General features: G+C 37.4%; 1 protein-coding gene across 1 annotated transcript in view; it reads right to left on the reverse strand.

Annotated features, from left to right (window-relative positions):
* Nucleotides 1–5,850: 5,850 nt before the first annotated feature.
* MIOS (meiosis regulator for oocyte development) overlaps nucleotides 5,851–18,652 on the reverse strand; it is a 28,988-nt gene continuing 16,186 nt past the window's right edge. Inside the window, exons 7-10 of the mRNA XM_006170633.2 lie at nucleotides 15,318–15,470; nucleotides 13,174–13,378; nucleotides 6,983–7,112; nucleotides 5,851–6,084 (exon numbers count right to left, since the gene is read on the reverse strand). Of these exons, the coding sequence (XP_006170695.1) occupies nucleotides 5,988–6,084; nucleotides 6,983–7,112; nucleotides 13,174–13,378; nucleotides 15,318–15,470 (585 nt within the window). The 3' untranslated portion in view covers nucleotides 5,851–5,987. The remainder of the gene's footprint in view (nucleotides 6,085–6,982; nucleotides 7,113–13,173; nucleotides 13,379–15,317; nucleotides 15,471–18,652) is intronic.

Here is an 18,652-nt window from a genome sequence, read left to right on the forward strand (position 1 = left end):
CTGGGGGGTGATTTCTTGCTTTCTGTCTCTGTCTGGCGAGCATACGCGCCCTATAGCAAAAACCTCTCCAAAAATAAATAAATAAATAAATAAATAAATAAATAAAGTCATCATCATCATGAAAAGGTCAAACATATAGACAATAAAAGTGGTTACCAGGCTTGGGGGAGGAGACAATGAAAAGATGAAGGTCAAAGTATACAAATTAGCAAATACGGAGTAGAATAGATCCAACATACAACATGAAGACCATAGTAACTCTGTATTGTATTCAGGATTTTTGCTGAGTGAGCGGATTACAACTACTCTTGCTATGGGATAAAATGGGTAACTATGAGATGATGAACATGTCGTTTCATTATAATAACCATGTTACTATTTATTTTGCATGTTTTATACCATAAATATGCACAATACATTTTAAAAATATATCATAAATTAGGGGCCAGGAAGTGATATGGTTAAGATGCTGGATACCACATGATCAGCGCACAGTTCAATCCTTAGACCCAGTGGCTTGAAAATCACAACTGGTTTGTATGCCTGGATGCTCAAAATTGCAAGAGGAGACTGGAGAAGGGACTGTAGTATGGCCATCTTCCCTTGGGGGTGATTTCTCACTCCTTTCCCCCACACCCCCCGTCTCTCTGGTTAGTGCATAAACCCTACAGCAAAAATTAAAAAAAACAAAAACCTAAAAACTAAATAATTAGAAAATTAAATAAATGGACAGTTTTTGGCTTAAAGAGACAGAATGCTACTAAGATATCTGCTCATTCTCGTTCAGCCCCATGACAGTGGTTGGGGCTGGATCCCAAATGGTTGACCATGAAGTTCAATTCTTACACCCAACAACCTAAAGAACATCCAGGCATTCATAAGTATGTGCCCCAAATCCAACGGGGTGGAGACAGAAAAAAAGAGAAGTGATGGTGGCATAACTATGCCCCATTGGGAGAGGTGCTTTCTCCTTCTCTCTCTGACAAGTGCATGTACCCTCTGATAAATAAACACACACATACACACATTTTATATATACATACACACAATTTTTAAAAATTTTATTTTTGTCATAGGGTGTGTGCACTTACGGGGGGATGGGGGGTGAGAAATCGCCCTCCTAGCCATGCTACACTCCCTTCTCCATTCTCAAGATTTTGTGCACACACGCACACGGGCCCAGCAAAGAGTTTCAAGCTGCCAGGTACAGGACTCAAACCACGGTCAGCCATGTAGGACTTTAGCACCTTAACCACCACATCATCTGCTGGCCCCAGCAACTGTAAATATTAGTCTGGATGGATACACTGAAACTATGTTAGCCAGAGAGTTTCTCCAAGGTAACCAATGTGCCATCAGTCCTTCAACATCATACCTTGAACACACAAATGGTTTGTGGTTTCCTGGAAGCATGGACATGCAGGCACGTTCAAAAGTGATTAAACATAAACAGTTTGTTATAACTAAAAATGAATGAAGTAAAATGTACTGTAGTTTGAAATAGGCTATAATAAAATACATTTCATACATAGAGAACATGTTTCCTGCCACAGACCAAAAGTCAAAACAGTGGAGTTGTGAGGAAGATCTAGGAGAAGATTAAAATAAAGTTATGTTTCACTAACCTCAGGAAAATCAGAATTATTTTATGCATTTGTTTTCAATGTACTAATAGTAGAACAAGATGCACTATTTCCAAATATGATGAGATTATTAAGAGAGGACTTCACCACTTTGTTATTCTTCTATATTACTACTATAGGTATAAAAATCTAGAAAAATGCTTTCTGAAGAATTAGATCTTGATGCTAATTTTCATAAGACCTTGTAGCATGTTTCTTCACCTCAAAGAATAAATTCTAACATTTGGGGTTAGTCCCATAGCACAACAGTAAAACACCATGCTGAGGAAACCAGATCTCACATGGCTGATGAGGGTTTGGGTCCAAGCTCTGGCAGCTTGTAAAGCATGCTGGGCACACATGCCCAGGATCCAGATAGAATGGAGAATTGGAAGAAAAAGATATGCACCATAAACAGGCCCCATCAGGAGCATTCTCTTTCTCTCCTATACATGTGCATGCCCTCTAGCATAAAAAAATATGAAACTCCTGGGGCCAGCAGGTGGCATGGTGGTTAAAGCACTGGATTCCCTATGGTCAAACACGGTTTGAGTCCCGGACCTGGTTGCTTGAAAACCACAACAGGCACAGGGGCCAGCAAGTGGCATGGTGGTTAAGGTGCTGGACACTCCCACATGGCTGACCAGGGTTTGAGTCCTGAATCTGGTGACTTGCTTTCTCATTTCCTCTCTCTCTCTCTCACTCTCACCCTCTGTCTCTCTCTGGTCAAATTAAAAAAGTAGATGAATGAATAAAAAATTAAAAATAATTATTAAAAAAAAAGAATTACTTAAAAAAAAAAAGAAAGAAAAAAGAAAACCACACCAAGAGCAAAGGGGTCCATGCCCCAAATCCCAAGATGAGACTGGAGGAGCAGGGACTGAGGCATGGCTATACCCCCTGTGGGGGGTGATTTCTCATTTTCCCTCTGTCTCTGTCTCTCTCCAGTGAGTGCACACACCTTAAAAAGAAAAACTCAAATAAAATCCCAATTCTTCAGTTTCATTATGGTAATAAGATACCAGATCATGGACTTATAAAAGCCAGTAATGTTCATGTGTATGAGTGATATGCATATATATTTACTTATACACCCATCATTATAAAAAAAATTAAAGATATAGATATCCAGAACAAAAATGTACTCAAAATTCCACCCTAGAAAGATGAGACTACAGGTTTGTGATACCACATTTCTTTTGTAGGATGGACTGGGAATTGAATCTGGGCTTCCCATGTGGCCTCAGTCTACCACCCAGCAGCATCTACTACCGGACAGTGCTATTGCACCTTTGATGAAAAGTTACTTTTAAAAGTGTAATTTTAAACAGTAACAGCTTTTCTGCAAAGTACATTAAAATGCAAAAACAGAGTCCAAAGGTAATGTCACCTCTAAAAATAAGTACTGATTCCTATGAGGCTAGCAAAGACATTGAGATGGCTGGATTCCATATGGCCAGTCCCACAGTCTGAGTTCTAGACCTGGCAGCTTGAAAATCATGGTGGAAACCTGTGTGTTCCCCCCCCCCAAAAAAAAGCATCAAGTTTTTAATCAAAGTAAGTACTCCATTTAGCTGTAATTGTGTAATACTAGAGCCACATGAGAGGCCCAGTTTTGAATCCTGAGTCAACCTGAACATGTAGGGTATTAGCTGCTCTGGATCGGCGGCTGAGAGGAGGATTACAACATGGAGAAACCCTATCAAAGGTATGTGTCTCACTCTCTCACAAAAGAAATAAAAAATGCTAATATTACTTTCTGTGAATTATCTGTAGAGGAGTTATAGATACTTTCTAGATTAAACAAACTGGTTTCAGCCTAGATTCATTGTATCTTTTAAAAAATAATAAACAGTTTAAGTAAATGCTTCTACTGAACATATTTAGATAAAACATCTTGTCGAGTTTATTAACTTAAAATCAGTGACCTACTAATAAAAACAGGAAAACAAATTCAATCTATTTTCATGGGCCACACACACTGAAATGCAAAACAGACAGACATAAACTACAAGTTTGAGCATCACAGATAATATTAGGAGGTTCACACATAGGCATAAAGAATCCTAAAAATGTCATCCAATATATTATGATTACAAACAAGTAGATTTTTAATGTAATAGACTTTATATTCATATCTTATATGGTATTCCCGCAAATCATAAATATTTCAAATAAATTCAATATTTTTATATTTTAATTTGGCTGAGGAGAAATGAAAATTTTAAATGCTAAGGTCAAATATTACTTAAAATTGACTTCTCATCTTTAGGACATAGTAAATTTAAATGGAATACTTCAGATGAAGCAATATTGAAGGTAAAGGTGTCTTAATAAAGTAAAATCAGTAAGATTTAATTAAAAAGACTAAAAAAGTCCCCTTAATAGCAATCTTTGTTAAAAAACAAGAGTGTTCCCAATTCTTTCCATTCTTATAGAAGATTGTCATCTAGGCAAGATGTTTAGAGTAAGTGTGTACTACTTACAATATTTTCTTAGAAAAGGCTTTCTTAAAATTCAAATGTCAAAGAAAAAATAAGTTCAATTTTTATTTGTTCAATGTTTAGTTCACATCTCAAACTAATTTAATAAACCTTATTTTTTCCCCCAGATAAAGCTAACAAAGCTCTTAAAATTCTCCAGTTTAACATACTTTTCTCTAAAATCTGTAAATAAAAGTTTAGGCCTTTTTTAAATCTATAAATACAACTTCGACTATGAAAGTTCTGCCCTTTGCATATGGTAGATGACAGAGGCATGTATTGTATTTCTCTTGCAATTATCTAGCTATAAACAAACAAACAAACAGAAAGTTCTAGAAGTGGCCCCAATATGTCTTTATTAAAAACTCCATCTAAAGTAGTCTCTGAAGTGACCCTATTTTGCCCAACATCTTATAGTCTACCTCAGAAAATACAGTGTATTCCAAAATAGGAAGGAATTCAATAGTAAGACACACTGACAGATTATACTGCACGGTTGGTTGGTCACATACAATCTTGCATAGACTTTATGTTCAATAAAATGCTCCTGGATGATAAAAATAAGATGATAAATTAGTGTGTAGTATAATCTTGGAAGACAAACCAGAATTTGGAAAGCAAAAGGTTGAAACTGAAAATTTATTTTTTTTTGGAGAGGTTTTCGCTATAGGGTGCGTGCACTCACCAGACAGACAGAGAGAGACAGAGAGACAGAAAGCGAGAAATCACCCCCCAGGAGGGATGGCCACGCCACAGTCCCTTCTCTTCCATTCTCCTCTCGGGATCTTGGGCATGCACACACACGTGCCCGGCGTGAGTTTTAAGCCACCAGGTCTGGGACGCGAACTGCGGTCGACTACCTTGGGAGTCCAGTGACACAGCCATTACGCTAACTGCTGGTCCCAAAACTGAAAATTTCAAAACACATTCCCCTGAAATAGTATATTCTGCTCTTCTGAAGAGAAAGAGTAGTAAAATACATTCTTAATTTTGGCATTTATAGGAAGACAATAATGGTCTCTACCAAAAAATTTAGCTTAAAATGAAAGTGAATGATGAGAATGGCTCCTTAAAAATATACGCATCAGGGAACCAGCAGTTGGCATAATGGCTATGTCGCTGGACTCCCACGTAGTCGACCGCGGTTTGAGTCTCGGACCCGGTGGCTTAGAACTCACGCCGGGCGCGTGTGCGTGCGTGCCCGAGATCCCAAGAGGAGAATGGAGGAGAAGGAATTGTGGCGTGACCATCCCCCCTGGGGGGTGATTTCTCGCTTTCTGTCTCTATGTCTCTGTCTGTCTGGCGAGCGCACGTGCCCTATAGCAAAAACCTCTCAAAAAAAAAAATATATATATATACGCATGAAATAATACATTGATAAAATTTGTTTTTCGTGTGGGATACAGGCTCTCCAATTCTAAAAGTAAAAATCCGTAATTTCAATTTATTTGAAAGAGATCTAAGCATGGATGAGATTAAGTATCATCTAAATCACTGAACTGGTCATTTTATTTTAAAAGTGTAGATTTTACTGGAAGATATCCAACTTTGATTTAAAAAATACAGGTTCAAGGACTCCTCTTGGTTATTCTGGAAGCTGCTTATAATGTGTTCATGATTTCAAGATAACTTTAGAAAGTTCTAAAATGAGTTTTTTCAATCTACTGAACAGAACTCGTGCTCACACTCTGATGTTCAGCAGCGTCTATCTCTGTGAAGCACATCAAAATCACTCAAACATCAAATTGCTGATCTGATAGAATGATTTATTTTCCCATTACAGGAAAGTCATGAGTGGCTTGTTCTGAGGTATGTTTTGAACTATGAAGGACATCTATTAGAAAGCTTCACACTTGAAGGTTTCTCTTTAGGTGATAATATTTTATGGCTGGATAGTCTCTGCAGGTACCAAATTCCCTGTTGTATCCAACTGCATGCATTTACATGTGCATGCAGACACAGGACACTCTGCATGGTCCCTAAAAAAACATGTGAAATACAATTAAAACCCAAATTAAAGAGACATATATACATACATTTATTTACCTAAGTCAATATACAATGCCAGTTTTCAAAATGGTATTTGGAAACATAGAAATTAAAACCAGGAAAAACATTAAAAGCAACAAATTAAAAATGCACCAAGCTGAACTTGGGGAAGAAAGTTACTAAAAAGTGAATTTCTTACATAAGAGGATACCTTCAAACAGTTTATGGAAGATGCATATTATAAAAAAACTTTGTACAGATCTTAATTTTTTGCACCAAAATAAACTTGTACTTTAATTTTTTTCATGATTTTTTCCCAAAACCCTCACATATAGCAAGATATCTCATTTATCATTATGAAGGTTATGATAGGAATGTGCTCAGAGTTTAAATTAAAGCCACTGAGACAAATGGGATATAATGGCACCAAGAAGAGGTCCACTGGCACTGGCCAAAATAAAAGTTAAGTACAATCTTGAGAGTCTCCATTGCACGAGGTGCTTATCTACTACATAACAAGTTTATTCAGAAGAGAACTGAGGTAGCTTGGTGCTCTGTCATTTTATTTATACTTCAATTATCCAATAAATTATAGGATATTCAGTTATAAAGAACAGTAAATAAATCATCTCCTCAAAGTTAAATAATGCTAATCACTTAACTCAGAAAAAAATACTTAAGTTATTTTGTAAATAAGTATTTACAGTTCAACATAACATAGGATTATCTAATGAAGGAAAGAAATCTCACCACAACCTTTGTTAACTCACATGACAATAAAAAAGAAACTGCTTGATTGTACATTCAGACAAATCAAAGCTATTTAATAGACAATCTGCTTTATCTCCTGTAACTGTAAGCATAGTAAAAAAGGAATGTGCTGATTACCTGAACCAACTAAGCATATGTCCAGCATGCCCACCATGCCTGCAATTGTGACACCATGTAAACCAGTTGTTAAACTGAGCTAATTTTTTGTCCTTGCTCAAGTCCACTTTTTCATCTAGTTTGGATCCCCCTACAGAAAAAGAAAATGGTCTTCATTAACTATATCACAATATTTTATTTAAAATCACTTAAAAGGTATTTATAAAATTATGTTCAAAAAATAAATCACATATCATATTGCATTTGCTTTGATCCTACTATACCTAAAAAGCTGGGCATGGTAGCATGTGCCTGTAATCCCAGCTCCTTGCAAGGACTGTGAGCTTGCAGTGAGCATGGCCAACATAGCAAGACTGTGTCCGAAGGAGCAGTACATACCTGTAGTTCCAGATACCTGGGAAGTCGAGGCAGGAAGATACTCTACACAGCAAGACCCTGCCTAAAAACACTATTCATACATACACACTAAAAATAAATTTTGCTTAGACCATTGCAGATCACACTTTAATGACCATACATCTTGTAGTCAGAGAGATTATTTTTTAAGAGATTTTTGCAAAAGGATATGTGGGCTTGCCAGAGACAGAAAGAGAGAAATCAACCCCCACGGGAGCTGGCCACACCACAATTCCTTCTCCTCCATTCTCCCCTAGGAATTTTGGGCACGCACACATAAGCACATGCACCCTGCATAATTTTCAAGCTGCTGGGTCAGTACTCAAATTGCAGTTGACAATATGGGAGTCCAGCGTCTTAACTACTATGCTACCTGCTGACCCCAGAGACAGTTTTTTTAAAACCCATGTTTTTGCTGATAATATGAAGGTGAAAGGATAAATAACTGGTTCAAGCCTTTAAGATGTTAATACACTAAGACTGTTACTAAAAGCTTCACCAACAGTCATGAAAGAGGGAAAAGAGAAAGAAAATATACACCACCTGGGCCCGCAGGTGGTGTAGTGGTTAAGGTGCTGGATTCCCACATGACCAACTGAGGTACAAATCCTAGACCTGAAAAATCATGCTGAGCATGTGTGCACATGCCAAAAATCCTGAGAAGACTAGAGAAGGGATTGGGTCTGGCCATTCCCATTCCCTCTGGTGAGTGATTTCTCACTTTCCCTCTCTGTCAAATATATACACAAAAACCTGGAAAAAAAAAAAGAGAGACATTATTTTATACCTTTTTGTAAAGCTCTTGATAGCGAATTTCACTGTTTTTGTAACTTTTTTTTTTCTTGATAGAGGGTGTAAGGACTCATCAGAGACAGACAGAGGGAGAGAAGAAAGCAGCAACTATGCGGAATAGTCACACCATAATCCCTTCTCCATCTCTCCTTCCTTTTGGGATTTTGGGCATGCATGCACTTATGCCAGGGGTGTTTCTCAAGCTGCTGGCTCTGGGACTCAAATTGCGAGATCCATCATGTGGAATCCTGCTTTAACCACCAGGACACTGAACAGACCCTCTAATTTTTTTTTTCCGATTTTGTCAGAGGGCATGTGCCAGGGAGAGAGAGGAAAGCACCTCCTATGGTGATGCTATAATCCCTTCTCCATTTCTCCACCCTATAGGGCACATACACCTAGTATTCTTCTCAAGTCACCAGATTGAAAACTCAAACTGGACGGATGGCCATGTGGCATACAGCTGCCTTAATTTCCAGGTCATGGAGCCAGCCCCAGCACTTGATTTCTATGAGGTCCTGTTTTATTTTGGAACTAGAATTCTTCTGATTCCACATCACAAAAAAGAATATGCTTAATTGGGACCAGCAGTCGGTGTTAATGGCTATGTCGCTGGACTCCCATGTAGTTGACTGCAGTTCGAGTCCCAGACCTGGTGTCTTAAACTCACACTGGGTGCATGTGCATGCATGCCCCAGGTCCTGACAGGAGAATGGAGGAAAAGGGATTGTGGCGTGGCCAGCCCCCCTGGGGGATGATTTCTTGCTTTCTGTCTCTCTGTCTGTCTGGCGAGCGCACGCATCCTATAACAAAAACCTCTCCAAAAAGAAAAAAAAAAGAGAGAGAAAAATAGCGAATATGTTTATTAATCTCTAACTTACCTCAGCAATGCCTTAAAAAAAATTATCTTACTTAACTTAATGTATTTATTTAATTTGACCAGAGAGAGAGAGAGAAAGTGAGAAAGCAAGTCACCAGGTGTAGGACTCAAACCTTGGTCAGCCATGTGGGAGTCCAGCACTTGGTCGGCCATATGGGGAGCTCAGCACCCTTAACTACCATGCCACCTCCCAGTCCCTCAGCAATGCCTTTAAAGGCATCAGGTTCTTCCTAATTTTCCCATACTATTTCCTACAGTTCACTCCTAGGTCCTTGTTACACAGATACACTTTCTACTTCTCTCCTACACTCCCAGTACTTATCATACATAATGACTTCTTTACCCTACCTAGTTCATATATGGGTTGTTTTTTTTTTTTTTTTTTTTTTTTTTTTTACTTGTCGCTGGACTTTTGGAAAAGTTTTCTGAAATCTATACATACTTAAGTCTATCAACTTTAACAGGTCAGCTTAAGTGGTATATTATTCCTGAAGCTTTCCAAATATTCTTCAGATAGAGGTATCATTTCCTTCAAAATTCCGGACATTTTCCTCATTTAATATATTTTATCCACTCTGGGGAGTGAAATACGTTTCAAAATTCAGAATCTTGGGAACCAGAAGTTAGTGTAATGGCTATGTCGCTGGACTTCCACGTAGTCGACTGTGGTTCGCGTTCCAGACCCGGTGGCTTAGAACTCACGCCGCGCGCATGTGTGTGCATGCCTAAGATCCCGAGAGGAGAATGGAGGCGAAGGGATTGTGGCTTGACCCTCCTCCCTGGGGGGTGGTTTCTCACTTTCTGTCTCTATGTCTCTCTTTGTCTGTCTGGCGAGCGCACGCGCCCTATAACGAAAACCTCCCCCCCCTAAAAAAAAAAAAAAAAAACCAATCAGAATCTTTGGGAATTTTAGGAAGGACCAGCAGATGGTGTAATGGTTACATTGCTGGACTTCCACAAGGTCAACCACAGTTTGAGTCCTGGACACAGCAGCTTGAGACTCACACCGGGCACTTGTACATGCATGCCCAAAATACTAATAGGAGAATGAAGGAGAAGGCACTGCTGCATGGCAGCAGAAATCCCCTGGGAGGTGATTTCTCGCTTTCTTACAGTCTCTTTTTCTCTTTGGAGAGTGCATGCACCCCATAGAAAAATCTCTCTTTTACAAAAAAAGAAAGATCTTACTAGCTTCACATCAATTCTGATAACTTTTGCTGACAAATGAAATGATTATAAATTCAATTTCAAAAAACTGTGGATATTCAAATAGTTTTAGAAATTTTGGAGTGACAGGTAAGAAATTGTGAACCAGTATTCATTTTCTAGAAAAACAGATTTATTACTGTATATTAGCTATCCATGCTTATGGCATAGCATAATCTCCACAAGCCTCTTTTATTGATTCATTTCAGCACATCAGCTTTTTTATTTTATTTTATTTTTTCAGGTTTTTGTCTTAGGTCACATGCACTCATTGGAGAGAAAGAGACAGAGTCAGTGAGAAATCACCCATCAGGAGGGATGGCCACACCAGAATCCCTTCTCCCCCATTCTCCTCCCAGGATTTTGGGCACACATTACACACATGCCTGGTGTCTTTTAAGCCACTGGATCTGAGACCTGAACCATAGTCAGTCATGTGGGAGTCCTAAAATGTAACTGCTATGCCATCTGCTAGACCACATCAGCCTTATTTTAGTGCAATAAATAATTGCTCAAATGTGTACTATATAAAGAATTTCTGATACAAATTTGGAAAATATTTCTGAACTAAATATGGAAAAATATTAAAACTTGATAAAATTGAGTAATGAAATATTCATTATAATAATCCCCACAACAATGTTTAAGAAGTTACTTTTTGTTAAGTTCTAGAAAATTATCATTTTTTCCTAATTTCAAAAATAGAACATATTGAAAACCTGGTATCTATCAAGTAGAAAAGTACTTAAGGTGGCATTATAAGGCAAATAACCTTCATAGAGAAAGAGATTTACAGTCCAAAAGATGCATTAAATACTTCTTTGTATCTCAGTTCATACAGTTAGATGACTTGTTCATGCTATAATTTATTTCCTGTTCTTTCATTGTAGATATCTCAAATTTTTATTTTCTACTTATTAGAATCAGGAACATATTTTAAAAAGTGATTGGTATGCAAAGTATAAAATGAAAATCCTTGATTAAAGTTTAAATCAAAACTAGAATATCATTTAAGAACACTACATATTGCTTTCATTTGTTCAAAAAAAATCTAGATTAAAAATAATTGCTTAGTGTGACCAGCAGTTGGCATAATGGCTATGTTGGTGGACTCCCATGTAGTCGACCACAGTCCGAGTCCTGGACCCAGTGGCTTAAACTCACACCAGGCGCATGTGCGTTTGTGCCCAAGATCCCGAGAGGAGAATGGAGGAGAAGGGATTGTGGCATGGCCATCCCCCTGGGTGGGGGGCAATTTCTTGCTTTCTGTCTCTCCGTCTTTCTGGCAAGTGTACCTGTCTTATAGCAAAATCCTCTAAAAAAAAAAAAAACATCACTTAGCCAGGGATAATAGCAATTCTTTCACATGTTAATATAACAATGAAGTAGGCTACTTACATGAACCACCTGCAGAGCAGAAATGTGAGAATAAAAAAGATCTCTAGTCTAATGATTTAAAGAGGACTAAAGTAACTCTCAGTTTCACTCAGTAAATGTCACAGAGTTAGGACTAAAATAGACATTCTGACACTACTCAGTTCTTCATTCATTACTCTAGTGCACCAAAAACTGAAATATATATATATATATTTTTTGGGAGAGGTTTTCGCTACAGGATGCGTGCGCTCACCAGACAGACAGAGAGACAGAAAGCGAGAAATCACCCCCCAGGGGGGATGGTCAAGCTGCTGTCGCTTCTCCTCCATGCCTCTCAGGATCTTGGGCAGGCACACACATGTGCCCAGCATGAGTTTTAAGCCACCGCGTCCGAGACGCGAACCGCGGTCGACTACGTGGGAGTCCAGTGACATAGCCATTACGCTAACTGCTGGTTCCCTTTTTTTTTTTTAAAAAAAAAACTGACAATGTTTTTAACTAAGATGTTTGTCACAGTATTATTATATTCAAATTATGTGAGTGGTTTGAATATTTCTAGGCATGGGTGCATTATATTCAATTTCTACTGTTCTCAAATAAATGTTCCATGTGTTTAGTATAATATATATATATTATACATATATACACATGCATACACACACACACACACACACACATATATATATATACACATACATGCACACTTTTTTTTAAAGGTAACTTACAGACATAGTTGAAAAAGCACCAAAACATATAGGACAAGGGATCTGGCTTCTAGATTAAAACTTTCTCTGTGTATTAGGTCATTGGGCAAATCATGACACATTTTTCTATACAAAAATTTCTATGTGTATAGAACTCAGTATTTTACAGATCGATTTTGAAAGATGAATAAGAGAAAATGTCAAAGTGATTTAAGACTACCAGAAATTTTTAGGAATACAAGGTATTTGTTAATATCTTGCAGGCACAATGATTTTTAAATATCCAATCTGAAAGAACTCCTTGTGGTGGAAACAGTGATAAGAAAATGGTATAATTACGAGATTACTCCGTATCTAAGCTTTTCTCACAAATTGGTCAACATTTGTGAGATTACCTACAATATCATGGATACATTTTTTTTTTCAAGTTTTTTTTGCTATAGGGCATATGCCCTCAACTGAGGGGGCACAGTGAGAAATCACACCCCAAAGGTGATGGTCATGCCACAATCCCTTCTCCTCTATTCTCCTCTTAGGATTTGAGGCATGCACACACAGTAACCTGATATGCTTTTCAAGCTGCCAGGTCTGGGACTCAAACCACAGAGTGAGCCACATGTGATCCAGCCCTTAACTACCACACTGCTTGCTGGCCCCATATTTTATCTTAATGTACAAACAGTAAAATTTATAGAGAACCGCTTTCAAGCCAGTACACTGGCCTTTCTCATGAACAGTACAAACCCATGCTAGTATATATTCTATTTGCAACATTAAATCAAGTATGTAAAAATTTACTTCTGCTCACAAAAGTATTTTGTAGGATTGTGCCATACCAGGACAACTAGAAACAGGTGTTCCCATATTAATGAGGCAAAGTGCACATCGAGGAAGGGGTTTTCGACAGCCAGGGCAACTTGTAACTTTAGATTTCGTTGGTGAGCCACTCACACCATACTGACTGAAACCTCTGCCCTGATGAGGCACAGTTGAACAGCTGTAGGAGATTGACTTGCCACAAAAATTGCAACTCACAAATACCTATAAAACAAATGAAAGGAGGATAAAATGTAATGTAAACCATATGAAATAATTTAAACTTGGATTCTAAAAAATTATTTTAAAATCACTGTAAAAACTTCATTTTATTCTATAAAATAGTTTATCTGCTAAATTTAATTAGCTTTCATTTAAAATATCCACCTAACCATTATATTATTTGGGTATTTTTCTGTGACTTCCCTTATAATATTCTTCTTCTTCTTCTTCTTTTTTTTTTTTTTTTAGTGGTCAGAAGGCATGTGAACTCTTCAGATAGAGAGAGGGAGGGAGACGGCACCCCACAAGTGGGTATGGCAATTTGGTAATCCTTTCTCTCCTTCTCTATCCTGTTGGGATTTTGATATGTATGCACACACACTGCAGTGTTTTTCAAGTTGCTGAGGCTAGAATTTGAACCACACATAGCCATGGGGAATCTGGCTCCCATAATCACTTTGCTACAAGTCCTATATTCTACTTAATATTATTGGATGTTAGAAACACAGAAACTTTAGACCAACATTTTATAAATAAAAAAGACTTCAGAATTCATACTTGGTCATCATACAAAATATCCCAGTAAGATGTATAAAGTTTAGTAGGAGTATATTCTCTGCAATAATTTCTTGTAAATAAAACATTCTTTTCTTAAGATACAAAGGAGTTAAGGATCCTACATGGTATACAGGTAAATCATAAAAAAAAAAAAAATTAGGGGGCTGGCAGGTGGCGTGGTGGTTAAAGGCGCTGGACTCCCACATGGCTGACCGTGGTTCAAGTCCTGAATCTGGTAGCTTGCTTTCTCACTTTCCCTCTCTCTCTCTCTCTGTCTGATCAAACTGGAAAGTAACAATAATAATAAATAAAGTTAAACTAAAATAATTCTTTAAAAAAATTAGAACAACAGTAATAGAAGCTGGTCATATTGCTCTGAAAGTAAATCCTGAGCTCTTAATCAATTAGAAAAAGATTAGTAACATATGTATTTTGTTATAGTATAATGCACTAATTTCTCAATTTCCTAAAAATAAGAAAATAGCACCATCCAGTGCTCACATTAAGAATAACCCAATATTTAATGTCTGAAGTAAAATATACTGATTTCATGTTGTCTTATGTGATAACTGATATAATTTTTAAACTAATGCTAAGAAAATATATATATATAATTAAGAGATACATATACCTATTACATAAAAAGAAATAAAAACAATCCTGACTTATTGCACATACACAGTACAGAAAATTCAATACAGGTCTACTATACTTTATGTAAAATGCTTGGGACCACAAGTGTTTCAGAGTTGGAATTTTTTTTTCTATTTTTGGAATATATTTTTGGAATATACTTGCATATACATAAGATACCTTGGGGCAAAGCAAAGCCTAATTATGAAATTCACTGATTTTCATATACAACCTATATACGGTCTTGAGTACTTTTATACAGTAGTTTTATATTGCAACATTTTGACTGTGGTCTGTCGAATGAAGTCAGGTGTGAAATTTTCCATCATACCGAGGCTCAAAAATTTGTAAATGTTGGAGTATTTTGAAATTTGGGTTTTTGGATCAGGAATGTTCAGCCTGAACAGAAACTAAATTTCATATAATAGATGTAATATTGAAGATCAAATAATAGATTCTGAAAGAATTTGGAATATATTGGAAAACTTGAGACAGACCTAGGATTGACTGAGGTTTGCCTAAAATCATCCAGGCCTATTGTAGTTTGTTCTGTATCATACTGAAGCTCAAGCTACTGAGATTACTATTAAAAAATAGCAGACATAAAGAGCCAAAAGATTAAGGGCAAAGTGCTGTCTGGGATAAAAACATAATGAGAACTCAATATAAGCAAAAGAATAAGCTAAAAATAATTTACTAAACTGAACTCTAATATGTTACAATTTCATTCTCTCCAAAAAAACAAACTTACCTGTGCTAAAGGCTTGGAACTGGGATCCAACTTACTCCTGTGAATATCAAATTCAGCTCGTTTGTGCCAAAATCTCCAAGCATCTAATAAATTTCTGTAATTCTCAATCCAGTACTGAACCCTTTCATCTTTAAGAACATCTAAAGGTGAACCCTAAAAAGAAACATTAATTACTTCAATTGTTTAAAATTTCTTAGCCAAATCAGAGGAATCTGGGTAATTTTAAGTCAGTCAATTTAAAGTCATCTTTGGGTCAAAAGATTGCTCAAGAGGAGGATATAAATGAAATAACTGATGGAAGCCCCATTAATTTATCTTAAGCTAGCCTCCACTAATGCCATTACTATGCAATATGCTGACATGTATCGTACCTGGCCAAGGAAATGTAAATCTCTATCTTTTAATTGAGTTTAAGGAGCCAGGAGAAACACCTTCTTGGCTGCATGCAGTAAACAGTAAGCAGTGATATGAATACCCTTCGTCTCAACAATTAAAACTTCTGCATTTACACACCATCTGAACTATCTAAACTCAATGCACGTCAAATTGCCCAGTCACATTTAAACTAATACTGAGCACGGTCCTTTGTATGAAGCAATATACTGTGAACTGAGAAACTACTTTTGTATACTTATTAATCTATAAAGTAAGCCTGTCTATTCTTTGTCACCTTCAATTAAGACTTCTATTTATTACCTTAAAAATAATAACAAAGGGAACCAGCAGTTAGCGTAATGGCTATGTCGCTGGACTCCCACGTAGTCGACTGCGGTTCGCGTCCTGGACCCGGTGGCTTAAAACTCACGCTGGGCGCGTGTGCGTGTGTGCGTGCCCAAGAGCCCAAGAGGAGAATGGAGGAGAAGGGATTGCGGCGTGACCATCCACCCCGGGGGGTGATTTCTCGCTTTCTGTATCTCTGTCTCTGTCTCTCTGGTGAGCGCATGCGCCCTATAGCGAAAACCTCTCAAAAAAAAAAATAATAATAATAAAGAAGGACCAGCAGATGGTGTAATAGTTATGTTGCTGGACTCCCATGTGGTTGACCGTGGTTTGAGTCCCAGACCCGACAGATTGAAACTCATGATGGGCACATGTGTGTGTGTGCCCAAAATAACCTGAAGGAGAATGGAGAAGGAAAAGAGCCATGACAAGACCCCCAGGGGGTTATTTTTCACTTTCTGTCTTTTTGTGTCTCTCTGTCTCTCTGGTGACTGTACACACTCTACAGTAAAAATCTCTCTTAAAAAAAATAGTAATAAAAAAAAAAAAAAGTTTTTTAGTTCTTTTGCCCAGGCCAACAGGGCAAAGTCAACACTTTGTTTTACTTAAAGTTCTTTTCATTAAAACTTCAATTTTGGGATCAGCAGATAGCATAGTGGTTACATTGGTGGACTCCCACATGGCTGAGCATGGTTCAAGTCCCAGATCCAGAGGCATGAAACTCATTCCAGGTGTAGGTGTGCATGTGTGTATGTATGTGTCTTAAAATCCTGATAGGAAAATGGCAAGGCCACCTCCTAGAAGGTAATTTCCTGCTGTTTCTCTCTGACTCTCCAATAAGCACATGCACGCTATAGCAAAAATCTCTCTTAAAAAAGAAAACAAAACAAAAACTTCAATTTCTTGCCAATGATAATTCTCTTAAAGCTATATTTTTCCTGTACATTTCACATTCCATCTATGCTTGCTTTGGGTTTTCACAGAAGGCTTTTAGCATTGTCCAGAATATTTCCCATTACATGGTGGAGAAAGCCTCTACTTTCAAAGATGCCTTGGGCATCAATTTAATGCCCTATTTTCCCAGACCTATTTGAGGGCCAGATAGAAGGGTACCATGTTAGAGAGAACTTAGCAAACATCTTACTTACAGAAAAAGGACAGAAACTTTTAACATTAATAAAACTACCTTTAGTTATTGAATTAAAAAAAAAAAAGCCTAGAAGGAATACTACCCAAATCTATTTATAGATTCAATGCAATCCCTACCAAAATACTGATGGTAGTCATCACAGAAATACAAATAACTGTAAAATTTATATGGAATCACAGAAGACCTCAAATAGCCAAAGCAATTGTATGCAAAAAGAACAAAGCTTGAGTTATCACAGTACTTGACTTCAAAATATATTGTCAAGTTATAATAACTGAAACTGCATGGTACTGGTACAAAAAAAACAGGCAAAAGAATCAAATAAAAAACCCAGAAATATATCTACATACAGCCAACTGACACTGAGAAAGGTACCAAGGATATTCTTTGAGGAAAGGACAGTATCTGTGATAAATAGTGCTGGGTAAACTGGATATCCATATGCAGAAGAAAGACACTAGACTCCTAACTCTCATCATATAAAAATAACTAAAAAGTGGGCCAGTCAGGGATGTGGTGGCTATGGTGGTTGGATCCCCAGTTGCACAGTATGAGTCCTGGACCCAGCAACTTGAAAAACACACCAGTGCATATGTATGTGTTCTCAAAATCCTGAAAGGAGAGAGAAATGGAGAAGGGACTGCCGTGTGACCATACTCCATGGGAGGGTGCTCTCTCACTTTTCCTCTCTCTGTCTCTGTCTTTCTTTAATGAGCACATGAGCCCTGGCATAATTTTTATTAAAAAAATTTAAAAAGGATTAAAGACTTAAATAAATACAAGACCTGAAATGATGAAAGTACTAGGAGATAAACACAAAAGACACACCTCAGGACACTGGCCTAGGCAAATTTTTTTTTTTTTTTGAGAAGTTTTTGCTATAGGGCATGTGTGCTCACCAGAAAGACAGAGACAGAGAGACAGAGGTGCATAATCACCCCCCCAGAGGCGATGGCCACACTGCAATCCCTTCTCCATTTTCATCTCAGGATCTTGGGCATGCATGCACACATGTCCGGTGTGAGTTTAAGCCACCAGGTCTGGGACTAGAACCACAGTTGGCTACACTGAATCCAGCGACATAGTCATTACGCCATCTGCTGGTCCCCAAGACAAATATTTTTTAAGGCCTCAAAAGCACAGAGAACAAAAGCAAAAATACACAAATAGGGTTACATCAAACTAAAAAGCATCTGCACAACAAACACAAAAAATTGAATGCAGAAACAACCTACAGAATGAGAGAAAAATATATGCAAGTTATACATTGGTAATTTGAATATAAAAGAAACTTGAACAGCTCACCAGAAAAAATAAACACACACACACACACACACACTCTGAACACACAGTTCTCAAGAGAAGACATGCAAATGGCCAATGAGTACACGAAAAACTACCCAATACTAATTATCAAAGAAAATAATATTCAACTGAAAGAATATGTAAAAACTCTGATTTGATA

The sequence above is a fragment of the Tupaia chinensis genome, unplaced genomic scaffold (genome assembly GCF_000334495.1).
Source record: "Tupaia chinensis unplaced genomic scaffold, TupChi_1.0 Scaffold148792_1, whole genome shotgun sequence".
NCBI classification, from domain to species: domain Eukaryota; kingdom Metazoa; phylum Chordata; class Mammalia; order Scandentia; family Tupaiidae; genus Tupaia; species Tupaia belangeri.